The sequence below is a fragment of the Vicia villosa genome, unplaced genomic scaffold (genome assembly GCF_029867415.1).
Source record: "Vicia villosa cultivar HV-30 ecotype Madison, WI unplaced genomic scaffold, Vvil1.0 ctg.000148F_1_1, whole genome shotgun sequence".
Taxonomy (NCBI): domain Eukaryota; kingdom Viridiplantae; phylum Streptophyta; class Magnoliopsida; order Fabales; family Fabaceae; genus Vicia; species Vicia villosa.
Window position 1 is genome coordinate 1278253 of NW_026705039.1, and position 15933 is coordinate 1294185.

Below are 15933 nucleotides of genomic sequence, written 5' to 3' on the forward strand. Positions count from 1 at the left end.
TCCATTTAGTGTAACTTTCATCCTTTTGCCACTACAATTGTTAACAAGCATATGTTTGTAGTCATTTTGGCCACTAGTGCAAAATTTTCATTGAAGTAATCACCTTTTATTTGTGTGTATCCTTTTGCAATCAATTTGGCCTTGTAATTTTCAATCTCACATGTAGCTTTATGTTTGATTTTGTACACCCATCTTCCTCCTATCGATTTCTTCCCTGTAGTAAATGAGTTAGTTCCCGTGTTTCATTGTCTTCCAGAGCCTTAATTTCTTGAGCCACGGCCTCCTTCCAAACTGTGTGCTTCACTGCTTAGGTATATGATTGAGGTTCTTCGTCACTAGTGATAGATGCAAGATAAAGTCTATATTTTTGTGAAAACTTATCATATTTTAAAATTTTTGAGATGGGATATGTGATACCTGAAGAGGATTCTGGAACTGATGCCATGCACTTGGGGTTTATGTTTAATTTTCCACAATCATAATCTTTTAGATAACTTGGAGGTCGTCTTATGCGTGGCATGCCATGAGGCTCCCCCTCATTTGAGGTTTCTCTTTCACCTTCACTTGGTATTATTTTTTAAAATGATTAGTGAGTTCCTCGTTCACGTCATTTATGGATGCATGTTCTTGCTTTATAGGCTCACTCTCAGTTTGATTTATGTATTCAAACTCCTTAATAAGTAAACTCTCTATAGGATCTGATGTTTGTTCATTAAGAGGGATTTCCTCAAGGATTGTTGCTCCCCAATTCTATATCATTATAGAGTGAGGGTTCATCATTGAGGTTATCACTTGATGAGTTATTTTCAAAATTAGTAGGCCCATTATTGTCTTGCACATATTAAGGAAATATATGCTCATAAAACACTACATCTCTTGATATGCATCATTCACGAGTCTTTGAATTATAAACTTTCCCTAATTGTTGTCCTTGTGGATAGCCAATAAAAATACATTTTTCAGATATGGGATAAAAAAATTGATTCCTTTTGAGTTATTTTTCTTGTAGCACAAGCAGCCAAAAATTCTCAAGTGCTCATAGTTTGGTGCTCTCTTAAAGAGTAACTTGTTTGGAGTGATCCCCTCATTTGCTATTGTAGAGATTCTATTGATTAGATATACTACTATCAATACACAATCTCTCCAAAAGCACAATGAGAAATTTGCTTGAAAACGCAAGGCTCATACTATGTTTAAAATTTGTTTATGCTTGCGTTCCACACGTCCATTTTATTGTGGTGTGGCAACACAAGAAGTTTCATGCATGATCCATTCCTTTTGAATGAAACACTTAAAATTAGAGTTACTAAACTCTTCCCCATTGTCACTCCTAATCCTCTTGATATGCATATTAAACTTCCTTTTGACCATGTTTCTAAAACTAATCAAATACTGTAAAGTTTATGTATTGTGCTTCATTAAATATACCCATATGTCACGAGTGTTGTCTTGTGTTTCATTAAATATACCCATGAGCCACGAGTGTAATCATCCATAATGGTTAGAAAGTAATGTGACCCATTGTTTGTAGCAATGTGGTATTTCCCCATAAGTCATAGTGAATCAATTTAAAAGGTGCTTCAGATTTATTAACACTTAAAGGAAAAAGGGTTTCTACATTGTTTTTACTTGTGGCATACATCACATCAATTTGTTTTATCAAAGTTACAATTAACTAAATGTGAAATATATTGAAGAACTTGATTTGGGGAATTTCCCATTATAAGATGCCATAAGGTTTCCATGTCCTTCTTAGCTACACCCATGAAGTCTTGTTGATGTTGTTTTGTGAACACATAAACCCCTTCATGCAGGTCACATGATCCAATCTTCCTCTTCGAGGCTTGGTCTTGTATTATGAAAGAATTTCGATCATAAGTTACATAATAATTTAAATCATATGTTAATTTATGAATTGAAATCATATTGCATTTAAAATCAAGAACCAATAACACATCTTTTAACATAAGGGAACTTGATAAATTCACATCCCCCATATTTTTTAACTAAGGTTGAAATCCCTATTGGTGTAGTTATGTAGAAAGGTTTATCTAATTTTCTGATTTTATTTTATATTGAGGTCAAATTAGTCATATGGTGTGAAACACCACTATCAAGTATCCTATTGAAACAATATTCAAATTTACCAATCATGTTTTCATGTGAGTTTGTATAATTTTTGGCACAAACTCCATACAGTGCATGTCCTGATGTTGATGCTTCTGGATATTATTTTCTTACAGCTGCTTGAGCATGATTTGCTACTTGTTTCCCTCCTGGTTTGAAAAGTTCCCGCCTTTGAGTTCTTTGTGATTCCCAATTTGCTGGATATCCAATAATCTCAAAAAAAATTGCCTTGACATATGCAATTTTCCCACATTGATCACTTTTTAATCTTGAGTGATATTCCTTTCCTCTCTTCATATCTGCACCTGAGTAAAATGAAGACGCATTTTCACCCTTAGAATCTCTTTCCCAATTTGCTACAAACGAGATTCTTCCCTTTGCATTTGCCTAAAGAGGCACATAAATGAGGGTAATGAATCAGTATTAAGTATGGTTGCCTTGACACATGAGTATTGTTCACTGTCAAAGCCTCAAAAAAAATATAGGCTCACTGTTTTTCTTCCCTTTGTGTCAACATTTTAGTAGCTCCACAACTGCATTCAGGTAGGGTTTGCAGTTCACTAAATTCATCAACAAGAATTTTGAATTGAGTGTAGTAATTAGTTACACTTGTTTCTAGTTGTTGTTGCATTAAACACAAGTTTCTCCATAACTGATGGATTTTTGGTGCATTGGGCTGATCAAAGCATTCTTCAAGATCTACCCATACATCTTGAGTCGTTGAAGCATGTGAGATATTGTTGTGTAGATTTATTTCTGTCACATTGATCAACCAAGTCGTCACCATTGAACCCGCCTTCTCCCACTCATGATATACTTCAGATTGACTTGATGGTTTCTTGATGCTTCCATCAATGAAACCCAGTTTTGTCTTCGCACGCAAAGCCGTCTTGATTGATCTTGACCATGTGCGGTAATTCTCTCAATTAAGTAGTATTGTCACAAGTGGAGTTTTAGGATTATCAAAGTTGTTTAGATGATAGGCTTGTCTATTCTTTGTTGTGTTCTACATTTCAGGTTTGGAGGTATTTTTACTCCAATATCTCTTCCGAATCAGAATCGTGCTCAGATGCCATAATAGAAAGTTAACTCGAAAGTATGTTGTATTTTATGGTGAACAACCGTAAAACAATGATACATAATATGTCTTTATATATAGGTTGATAGTTTATCCTTCAGATGCTTGAAAATAGGATAAACCTTAGCAAACTAATAACAAACCTTAAACATAGGACGAACCCTATATTTATTTATAATTATTAATTAAATTAAATACTCTATTATTTATAATTATCACAAATAAAAATAAGAAAATAATTAAAAATGATATTAAATTAAAAATATATATATTTTATCATCTATGTGATTTCATTTCCAAAAAGTGGTGGGCGAACTAACGAACCATAATTCTAGTATTGATAAGCATAAACTAAATTTATGTGTTAGACTTTACAAGTGTCACATCTGAGTGAAGATCTGCAATTTTATTATTGGTAAGCATAAATTGAATTAAGTGCATTAGGGTTTACAACGGTCGCCCCGCATCCATTATACGTCACCCTTACCTGTTATTTTTTCTTTCAATTTTTTAATTTATCTTTTGCATACTATTAGTAAGGAATAATTTTATAAAATATTTAATAATGTTTCATTTTCATACAATAATCATTATATTTTTTAATACTTGCAAAAGTATCAAAACGACTTAAAATTAAAAAATTGAGAGAGTATTTATGTACTTGTATCCATGATTGATAACCATGTCCAAAGTAAAAGCAAAACCATAATGCAATGCCGTAATTTATAGCGAAATTGATAATTATAAATTATGACTTTTGCTAGACACGCAAATTAAATGTTGGTGCAGAGATATGGAAGCAAACACTATATTTATAAATAAGAATGGAAATAAATACTATAGAATTTAATTTAATAAGATAAAAAAGAGGCAAAAGTAACTAACAAAGATTTAAAAAATAAAAATATATTTTGAAATTTGTGATTAAAATTACTGAAAGTAATTAAAATAATTTAAAAAACAAAAATAAAATTTGAAATCTATGCAATTACTTTTACAAGAAGCTTACAATAGTTGCTCTTGCTCTGCACTCGTTATTTGCGTTTTAAACATTACTTAACAAACATTTACTATATTTATTTATAATTGAATTAAATTAAGCATTAAGGGTTTACAACTTCACAAAAAAAATAGTAATTAAAAAAGAATTTTAAAATAAAAAATTACTTTAACATTCATACATATCCAAGAAACTAATGTGTTGTTTAAGATAATTCTGATCTTTAATAGGTATGCATTAAATTCAGTGCTCTAGAATTTACCATGACTCTACACATGTTATTTGTGTTATAAACAACATTTAAAGAAACACTCACTATATTTATCAATAATTATGAAATGAACTAAGTACAATATGATTTACAGCTGTCACAAATAAAAAACAAGAAAGTAATTAAAAATAATTTTAAACTTTAAGACATACATTTGTTATATATACGATTTCATTTCCAAAAAGAGGTGGCTTGGTTGAATAACCATAATTTCAACACTGATAAGATAAATTGAATTCGGCACATAAAGATTTAAATATGCCACCTCTAACTAAAAGATCTGAAATTTCAATATTGATGAACATAAATTAAATTCTGTGCATTAGAATTTACAATTGTCACCCCACACTTGTTATTTGTGTTATAAACAACACTTAAACAAACACCGACTTTATTTATTTATAACTATGAATTGAACTAATTACTTTAAGGTTTACCATTGTCACAAATAAACAAAACAAAGTAGTAATTAGTTTTTTTTTTAAAATTAAATATATATTTTGACACCCGTGTGCCCAAGAAGTGATGACATGATCAAAAAACTGCATTTTCATTATCGATAAGCATGAGTTGAATTTAATCATCAAAAGTTTACATATGCCACTCTGCATCCATTATTTACGCTATAAACGACACTTATATTTATCTAGTAAAAATAATTTAATTGTATCTGTTATTTGCATTATAAACGACACATATATTTAGTTAAAATAACTTAATTACAACAATAAAATTCATTTAAAAATTATCGAACACACACTCTAACATATCAAATACATGTTGGTACTCATATACGCGTGTATCGGTTGTCGTTGATAATTATTAAAATTACTTAAATATTATTTTGTTGAACCTACAATTATTATTATTATTATTATTATTATTATTATTTATTTATTTATTTTGTTTATAATGAAAGTATTTTTATTATTACTATTATTATTATTATTATTATTATTATTTTGTTGATTATGAAATTATTAATATTGTTATTATTTTGTCGAATATAGTATAATTATGTAAATAAAGAAGAAATAAACTAAATGTGATTTATTATTATTATTATTATTATTATTATTTGGTGTTAAATTGGAAATTGTTTTTTATATGTTCTTAAAAAGAAAATAAAGTCATTTTAGTTAATTTTAATTTAAAATATATATTTAAATAATAGTATTTATGGATATTTTTAAATATTATGTTGATATTTTAAAATTCACAAATACTCTTCTAATGCATACTGACACAAGTATAAGACGGGTATAAATATTATATTTATTTAACGTGTTGGATTACAGAAAACTAGTACCTATTTATGAATATTTATATAATATACACAAGTTTGTGATGGCGATCAAGTAAAATAATTTCAATCTATTTTATTTTTTAAATATATATATATATATATATATATATATATATATATATATATATATATATATATAATTTTATTAATATCAATCATTTTTAATAGTCTCAAAATATTAGACATAAAAAAGATTTTAAAATAAAAATATTTTTTGAAATCTATGTGATTAAAAATGACACAAAAGTAACTAAAAATGATTTCAGAAACAAAAATACATTTGAAAATCTGTGTGATTGCATTTGTAAGGAACAGTGACATGGTGAAGAATCATAATTTTAGTATTGGTAAATATGTATTGAGTTCATCGTTCTAAGATTACAATAATTATTATGCACCCCTTATTTGTGTTATAAACAATTCTTAAACAAACACTTACAGTATTTATTTATAGTTAAATTAATTATTTTAGAATTTACGACTTTCACAAATAAAAGTAATTAAAAAGAATTTTAAAATAAAAATGAAAATTATTTTAACATCCGTGAAATTACATATGTAAGAATCGATGATGTTGCTTAAGAACCATAATTCTGATATGTGATATGTATGAATTGAATTCAGTGCTCTAGGATTTGTCATGGTTACTCCACACATGTTATTTGTGTTAGAAACAACAACACTTAAACAAACACTCACCATATTTATTTATAATCATGAATTGAATTAAGTACTCTAGGGTTTACAAATGTCACAACTAAAAAACGAGAAAGTAATTAAGAAAGATTTTAGATTAATAAGACACTTTTCATCTATGTACTTTTATTTCCAAAAATCGGTGGCCTAGTTGAAGAATCATGATTCCAGTATTGATAAACATAATTTATATTTGATCCATCAAGATTTACAAGTGTTACCTCTGGTTGAAGATATGTAGTTTTAGTATTGATATACATAAATTAAATTCGGTGTATTATGGCTTACAATTGTCATCCAAACCTATTATTTCTTCTTTCATTTTTTAATTTATCTTTATTGTTTAATAAAGAATAATTTTATAATATTTTTCACAATTTCTCTTTTCATATAATATTCATCAAAAAATTTAAAACTCATGAAAATGTCAAAACAACTCATAACAAAAAGAGAGAGCATATCTATGTACTTGCATCCCTGATTGATAACCATGTACAAAGCAAAAGCAAAACAAAACTAATGTATCCTAATTTGTAGTGAAAATGAGAAACTATAAATTATAACTTTTGCGAGATAAATATATGTTGGTGAGGAAATATGGAAACAAACACAAACTATATTTATAAATAAAATGGAAATAACTACTATAAGATTTACATTTATTACAAATAAAAAGATGTGAAAGTAATTAAAAAGTATTTTAAAAATAAAAATATATTTTAAAATCTGCGATTAAAATGACCAAAAGTAATTAAAAATGATTGTAAAAACAAAAATATATTTTGAAATCTATGCGATTACTTATGCGAGAAACAATGACGTGGCTGAAGAACCTTGATAAGTATGTATTAAATTCAAATCTTTAAGTTTACAAGTGTCACTTTGCACTTGTTATTTATGTTATAAACAATGCTTAACAAACATTCACTATATGATTAAAAAATAATTTATAAATAAAAAATTATTTATTTTAACTTCCACGTGTTACACATGCAAAAAATGATAATGTTGCTTAAGAACCATAATTACGATCTTTGATAAATATGCATTGAATTCAGTGCTCTAGGATTTATCGTGGTTACATTGCACATGTTACTTGTGTTATAAACAACACTCAAACAAAGTTTCACTATATTTTATTTATAAATTTGAAATGAATTAAGTACTTTAGAGTATGTTTGAATGAGGTAATTGAGAATTTTTAAAGAATTCAAAATTCTATGCAATTTAAATGATTCAGCTGAAATTATTCATTTTTAAATTCTTTTGTTTGTATGAAGTATTAAAATGATTCATTGTTAAATTTTTGAGTTCATTTAATAAATTTTAAAAATTTTGGGCCAAATTTAAAATCTAAAAAATAGGAACCAGTTTGCAATTTTTAAAATTTTGAAAGATTAATTTGTAAAATTTGAAAATTATTAGGGAGTGATTTGCAAGTTTATGAAAATTTTGGAGGAGACTTTGAATTTTTCATAAAATACGAGGACCATCTTATAAATTTTGAAAAATTAAACATAAACAATTTAACATTCGTATTATATAGAGCGAATGAACAATTTTAAATTCTTTACTTTTTGGTGTCATTTGAAATTATTTATATTTAACTTAAATAAAATACTTTATAAATTTATATTATTTTAACATTCTCCATATTTTTTATCCAAACAAAGAATTTTGATCAAATCATTTTAAATTTTCTCAAAAAATTACTTTCTCTCATTAAAATACTTCATCCAAACACACTCTTAAGACTTTAAATTAACTTAAATTAACACTAGATAGTAATTAAAAATGACTTTAAATTTTAAGAAATTACATTTGATCATATATGTGATTTCATTTCCAAAAAGTGGTGACCTGACTGAAGAACCATAATTCTAGTATTGATAACCATAAATTGAATTTAGTGCATCAGGATTTACTAGTGTCCCCTCTAATTGAAAATCCATAATCCGAGTATTATTAATAAACATAAATTAAATCGGGGCATCAAAATTTACAATTGTCACTCTGCACCTATTATTTATATTATAAACAACTCTTAAGCAAACACACACTATACTTATATTTTTAACAATGAATTAAATTAAATACTCTAGGGTTTACGATTGTCACAAATAATCAAGACAAAATAGTAATTTAAAAGCATTTTGAAATTAAACATATATTTTGTGGCTCGTGTACAATAGAAGTGATAACAAGAACTAAGAACCGCAATTTCAGTCTTAAATAAACATAAATTGAATTAAGTGTACATAGTTTATATATGTCACTCTGCATCTATTATTTGCGTTATAAACGACACTTATACTTATCTAGTCAAACTAATTTAATTGCAAAAATTAAATGCATTTGAAGAATTATCGAACACGCAACCCAACCTATAAAATACATATACTTGCCACTATCATTTAAATTGTGATTATAGACTAAAAAACTATTAACTTATTCCTAAATTTTTTATTATTGGTAATTGATAATAATTTTGAAAACAAATATATATTTTGACACCCGTGTGCGGAAGAAGTGATGGCATGACCTAAGAACCGCAATTTCAACCTGGATAAGCATGAATTGAATTCGGTGTACATAGTTTATATATGTCACTTTGCATCCGTTATTTATGCTATAAACAACGCTTATACTTATCTAGTCAAACTAATTTAATTGTAAAAATCAAATGCGTTTGAAGAATTATCGAACACACAACCCAATCTATCAAATACATATACTTGCCACTATCATTTAAGTTATGATTATAGACTAAAAACTTTAGCTTATTTCTAAATTTTAATTATTAGTAAATGAAAAGAATTTTGAAAACAAATATATATTTTGACACCCATGTGCGCTAGAAGTGATAACATGACCTAAGAACCACAATTTCAGGATTGGATAAACATGAATAGAATCCACTGCACAAAGTTTATATATGTCAATCAATATCCGTTATTTGCGCTATAAACGACACTTATACTTATCTAGTCAAAATAACTTAATTGTAAAAATCAAACGCATTTGAAGAATTATCGAACACGTAATCCAACCTATCAAATACATGTACTTGTCACTATTATTTAAGTTGTGATTATAGGCTAAAAACTATTAACTCATTCCTTAATTCTAATTATTAGTAATTGGTAAGAATTTTGAGAACAAATAAATATTTTGACACCCATGTGCGCAAAAGTTCTAACATGACCTAAGAACCACAATTTTAGTCTGAATAAGCATGACGAATTAAGTGCACCAGAGTTAACATACGTCACTCTGCATCCGTTATTTGCGCTATAAACAACACTTATATTATTAACCTAGTCAATATAACTTAATTGCAAAAATCAAATGCCTTTGAAGAATTATCGAACACGCAACCCAACCTACCAAATACAATGTACTTGCCGCTATTATTTAACCTGTGATTATAGACTAAAAAACCATTTACTCATTTCTTAATTTTAATTATTAGTAATAAAAAAGAATTTTGAAAACTAATATATATTTTAACACCCACGTGCGCAAGTAGTTCTAACACGACTTAAGAACCGCAATTTCAATTTATATAAGCTTGAATTGAATTCAGTGCATCAGAGTTAACCTACGTCAACATCCGTTATTTGCGCTATAAACGACACCTATATTTATCTAGTCAAAATAACTCAACTGCAAAAACCAAACGCATTTGAAGAATTATCGAACACGCAAACCAACCTACCAAATATAATTTACTTGCCACTATCATTTAACATTGATTATAGACTTAAAAAATTATTAATTTATTGCTAAACTTTAATTATTATTATAATTATTAATTATGGAAAATGAGAATATAATATTGGTTTGTGTAAAGAAAATTATAATATGATAGTATACTATATTTTGCTTTGGTCTTGGTGAGAAGAAGATTGGAGTATTTTTATTTGTGAAAAAAGCTAATACAATATTCTTTCTTTTTCGTCCATCCATTTCATTTGCTGCAACATTTCATGGGTCTTGTTTCTCTATGGAGCTCCGAATCCTAATCCTCACTCTTTCAAACCTACTCGCCACCACCATGTTCTCTCACCACCACCACCGGTAAACCACCACTCTCTCTCTCTCTATCTCTTTCTCTCTCCATTTTTTATACATATTTTTCTCCGTTTTTGTCTCTTCGCTTCACTCTTCGTTGCTCACGTTTCTTTCTTCCTTCCATCACTTTCTCAACTTTTTTTTTTCTTCTTTTGTTTGTTTTTTGCTTAAAGACTTGATTTTTATTGTTGGGGTTTATGATTCTGGAAAAGTTGAATACAATGCTCTTCTCACTGGAAAAGGGTCTTTGTTTAATTTAATTTATTTTTTTTCTGAGTTTTTTGATTACTTAGTGTAGTATATGTACTATGGTTTAGTGTTAATAATGTTTTAATGTAGTATTTATGGTAATAAATTTAAGTCTATGTAACGGTTTGAACAAGGGTTAATTTCCCTTCCTCTTCAAGTAAAAAAATCATTACTTCAACTGTTGTTCAACCATGTTTTATACGTTTGTTTCTCTGTTTTGTTAATATGTATGACACATGAAATTTGTATGGAGAGTGAAAGTTTCTGTTCTGTAATCATTTTACATTTTTAATCAATGTTGTAGTGTAGTAGTAGTAGCTTTTATCTGTTAGTACTTCTTTTAGTCAAAAATAGGTCCAATAACAATTTTGAAGATTTGTTTTATTTTGTTTAGTGATTGGTGAATTATGATATTCTGGGTTTGTTTGGTTTCGATTCGCTATTTGAATTTGGGATGTTGTGCTGAAATGTAAGTGAAGGAGGTGATTGGTGTTTGCTGGAATTTTTTTTTTGAATGGTTTATTTGTTGCGAATGAAGTTTTAGTTTGAATATTAATTTAGTTGATTATTGAACTGATTTTTTAATGTGTTTTTTGTTTCGAATAGGGGATTGTGCAAGGGCAAAACATTCAATTGTTTTGTGCTTCTGTTATGTATGTTCTTTTGTGTATCCGCGTATGGGATGTGTTCTACAAATTTGAGACCGAATTCGCCAGAATATGATTCTTGCGAGTCTTCAGTGAAAAATTGCGCTGTTGTTGGTGTTGACGGTTTAGGTTCTGCATCTCCTCCAATCCACAACAGTTTTCAAAATGTGTGTCCTGATACACATTCGTTCCGTGCTCCTTCGAAGGTATATGGATTTAACGATAGAGAGAAAGGTCTTAAAGCAGCTTCTGATAATCAGTGCAATGGTCCGTTTTGTGTGGGATTAGCTCAAGCTAGCGAGGTGATGAGTAACATGAAAGGCTTATTGCTATTCCCTAATGCTGTTATTCATGTTGGCGTTATTTATTGTAACAATCTGCGCACTGATTTACATAACATGTCACCTGAAGTATCAAACTTGCAAGAGAACTGCAAACTGGTTGTTCTTACGAATGACACAACTAGTCCCCAGGTTGAGATTCCGTGTGAAGATGCACCGCATATTTGTTTTGAGCATCAAAGGCTTTCATTTGTAGGAAGCAAAGACAACACCAAACCTGTTGATTCTGGCAGTATGAGGGCTGAGTATGCGGTCAGAAACAAGAGATTGGCACCAAATGTCAAGGTATGGATATCTCATTGTAGCTTCCTTTGTCTATGTTTTTTCAATATATTTGTTGATGAATTGTTTTCAGTTTTATAAATCGAAATTTTTATCACTTAAAACCTCGAGTATACTATTATTTTCCCTCTATAAAATTTTCCATTATAAGTTTCAACATGAATCTAGTAGCATATTTTGTCAATGGTTCAGTATTATGCTCACGTGATGCATGAAAGGCATGATGATTCCAGCAATGCAAGTGAGAACTGATCAGTGGCTTGTTATGTCTTGGTTATGGATTATTGAAGCTATAACCTCAATGCTAAGACTGCCCTGTTTTGATTTGCTAAGATGTTTAGACCATGGCCAAGAAAATGTACTCCAATGGTTTTTTCACCCGCTTCTATAACATCGTTTCTAACCTAATCGCCCTTAGAAGACAAGATATGGATGTTTATCTGTTTCTTTGCCCATATGCCTTTCAATAACACTATAGATAAACATCCTGCACATGGAAGGTTTGTCATGGTCCTCACATTTGTTGGTTTGGCCCTTGAACCTGACTGATGCCAATCTAGGATCCATAGGTATAGTTTCCGTACCGGGTACGAGATACGGAAGTTTAAAGACAAAGTAATGAGGAAAACTGGAGTACCAGTTTAGTACCGATACCCCATACCCCGTACATATCCAGTATGGGTACTTCCCTGTTGTTCTACAAGTACCCATGCTTCAAAGCATCCAATAGAATTGCCTTAATACCTCTAGTTCTATTTTTTGATACTATCTCATAGCTACTGTTGACGTTTTTTCTCTACACGTTTCGCATGTTTGCTAGTATTCACTAGCTTTGCAATTCAGCAACCGTGAGGACTAGTGCATAACCATGGCTAACTAACTGTCTGAAACTGTTATTGTTGCTTGCTTAAGCTATCCCAACAGTTCTTGCCACCTTACTCTTCTATCCTTGCTAATCTGTTCTTGTATAGGCATGAGATATTTAGTAGACAATAGGGAGTAACATGAGTATCATAGACTGCATCTCCTCACTACATCTCTTGGAGCTTGTTTTGCGATTTAGTCACCATAGGTTCATCAACATTTGGGACATCTAGTCTCTAGTAATTACAGGTCATGATTCATAGCATGTTTAAAGAATAGACATAAGATGTGAGTTTTTTTCGTTGGGAAAACATGTCTATAGTTTCTTTCTTTCCTGATAGATACTAAATAAGCTATGTCTCCTTTTACTATACTGTCATTTTCCTGCAAATTGCAAAACTCCTTTCGTATGAAAATTAATAATTTTGCTACTTGTATATACAGGTTACAGAGACAGCAGATGTAGATGCATTAGTTTTTGGAAATCGGGTGTCTCTGCTTGAAGACGTTGAGGTGCTGTTCCCAATGGTTCAAGTTGGAAGTTATGTCTCTAAGTGGATCACTGTAAAGAATCCTAGCCATCATCCTGTTAAGGTGCAGCTTATCTTGAACACCGAAGAAATAGTCGATGAATGCAGAGGTCCGGATGATATATTACAAAACTTTTCAGCTGCTAATTTAGTCATAGATGAAGTTATTTCTGCCGCAAAGTATGGATTTTCAGTTACAGAGAGTGCTGTAACAGAGGCATATGTGCACCCATATGATTATGCAACCCTAGGGCCGATAATTTTTTATCCATCCAAGCGATGTAGATGGAATGGTTCAGCGTTGATCAGAAACAATCTCACAGGGGTAGAGCAGATACCTTTAAGGGGCATTGGAGGGTTGCGTTCGTTAGCTTTACTTGAGAGGTCTGAGCATGTTCAGAGTATTAATTTTGATCTTAAAATGCACAATCTCCTCGGTTTCTCTCTTTCGTATTCCTTACTTCACATGAAAGACATGATTTCTGTCTGCTCACAGCCTTACGTGAAAGAGATATATGCGAAGAACACAGGGGACTTGCCGTTGGAGGTGAAAACAATGAGAGTTTCCGGGAGAGAATGCGGGTTGGATGGTTTTAAGATACAAGATTGCAAAGGTTTTTCTCTTGATCCCGGTGAGTCAATAAAGCTTCTGATATCATACCAAACCGATTTCTCTGCAGCAACGGTACATCGAGATCTCGAACTTGCTTTGGCTTCCGGCATTTTTCTGATTCCAATGAAAGCAAGTGTCCCTTACGATGTACTGTGTAACTGTAAGAGGTTCTTGTTTTGGACGCGAGTGAAAAAGTGGTTGCTCGGATTCATACTTTTTGCGTCCTTATTTTTCATGGTGTCGTTGGATTACTTGTGCAAGAATGATAGTAACTCCATGCACATCACCTTACAACATTCCGGGAAAACTCCGATAGTACTGCCTTGTAATCAGAGAAAGGATAAGTTATCATCCATGTCTGGTAAAATGACTAATATGGTTTGCTCCAATGGAAAAGGCACAACCTCGCTGATTCGAGCCACCTGCGTCAGATATTCATATGATCTAAGTGAAACCTCTGACCAGGATTCAGAAAACCATAAACAGTTTAATCGATTGTTGGATACTCAAAAGAAAGAAAAGTCGCCTACAACCGCGGTTCAGAGCTCCGAAGTTACGAAACCGCCTCAACAGGGTGAAATAAAAATCAAAACAGGAAAAGAAAAAGGTCGGCGAAAGAAGAAGAATAATAAGAGTTTAGGTGCAAAGTTAACCGCAGTGTCCGAAGTATCAAGCAGTCGAAGCGGAAATTCTACACCCTCGTCACCCTTGTCCCCAGTCGCCCCAGCATCAAAAAAATCTAGCTGGCAATCGTCTCCAAATGTAGAGCAACATCATAAAAAATTTCAACCTTCTGCATCCAAGGTAAATACATTGAAGAAGCATAGGGTTCCGGCAAATTCCGATAGTAAGAATGTTTCTTCTCCTAAAGTTTCACATTCACCTTCATCAAGTGATGCTAGTATAATACCCTTTAAGATGTTTCGTCCAGCTTCTCCTCCCATGCCGACCATACCTTCTCCGTCGTTGGTGTCAACATCGAGTGTTAACTTAAGTTTGCGAGCTCCGGGATCGAAACTCGACAAGCAAAAGAGTGTATTAGCACCGAAAAAGGTAGGAGTTGCAGAAGAGTATACATATGATATCTGGGGTGAACATCTTTCAGGGCTTCATTTGTTAGTTCCAAACGATGTTACTTGCATGAAATCTAGTCCTGGTGAAAAGAACTTCAGTAGCTTCTTTGTTGGGGAGCCACAGTCAATAAAATAAAAAAAAAGGCTATTAAGATGAAATTCATAATTCTATGGCTTATTCTTCACTTGCACTAACACCTTGCTAACTTGAAAAAGAAAAGTAGGTTCAAACACTTGATAATCCTCAGCAGTCAAATCATCGGTTGATTGCTGATGATTATCGAAGTTGAAACACTCAATAATACTTGAGTAAAAAAAATCGATACTAACCATACCCTCATATACGCCATAATTATTTTTAGGGATTTTTTCTAATCACACTCTAAAATCAAACAATTTTTATGGAAGTGTATTTTCTTTTCTTTTTTTTTTTTCTTTTTCAAATTCTGAGTATAAACTAATTAGTTCACTCTAAAATCAAACAATTTTTATGAAAGTGTATATTTGCTAATTTGAGTATACAAACTTTAATAGGTAGGATTGAATAACTCTTATTTTTATACAAAAATAGGATAACATTCAACAAATTAGTGGAAATTTCAAAAAGAATTAACACATTTAGGGTAAGTAGTTCACACTATTAATGTTGTTATCCTACAATATAGTAATGGACATGCTATGAACGAGTTTAATGAACATTTCTAATAAAAAATACTACTATACTATGCCATGTAAGCAATTTTAAAATATTTTTATAATTTAATAGAATATACCACCTATTT

At 30.5% G+C, this 15933-nt stretch overlaps 1 protein-coding gene across 1 annotated transcript; it reads left to right on the top strand.

Moving 5' to 3' along the window:
* The first annotated feature begins 10356 nt into the window (after positions 1 to 10356).
* On the top strand, positions 10357 to 15329 carry LOC131624706 (uncharacterized). Its single transcript, XM_058895629.1, has 3 exons — positions 10357 to 10558; positions 11408 to 12074; positions 13380 to 15329. Exons 1-3 carry the CDS (start codon positions 10485 to 10487, stop codon positions 15285 to 15287), a joined length of 2649 nt encoding a protein of 882 aa, XP_058751612.1. The 5' UTR covers positions 10357 to 10484; the 3' UTR covers positions 15288 to 15329.
* Positions 15330 to 15933: the final 604 nt, after the last annotated feature.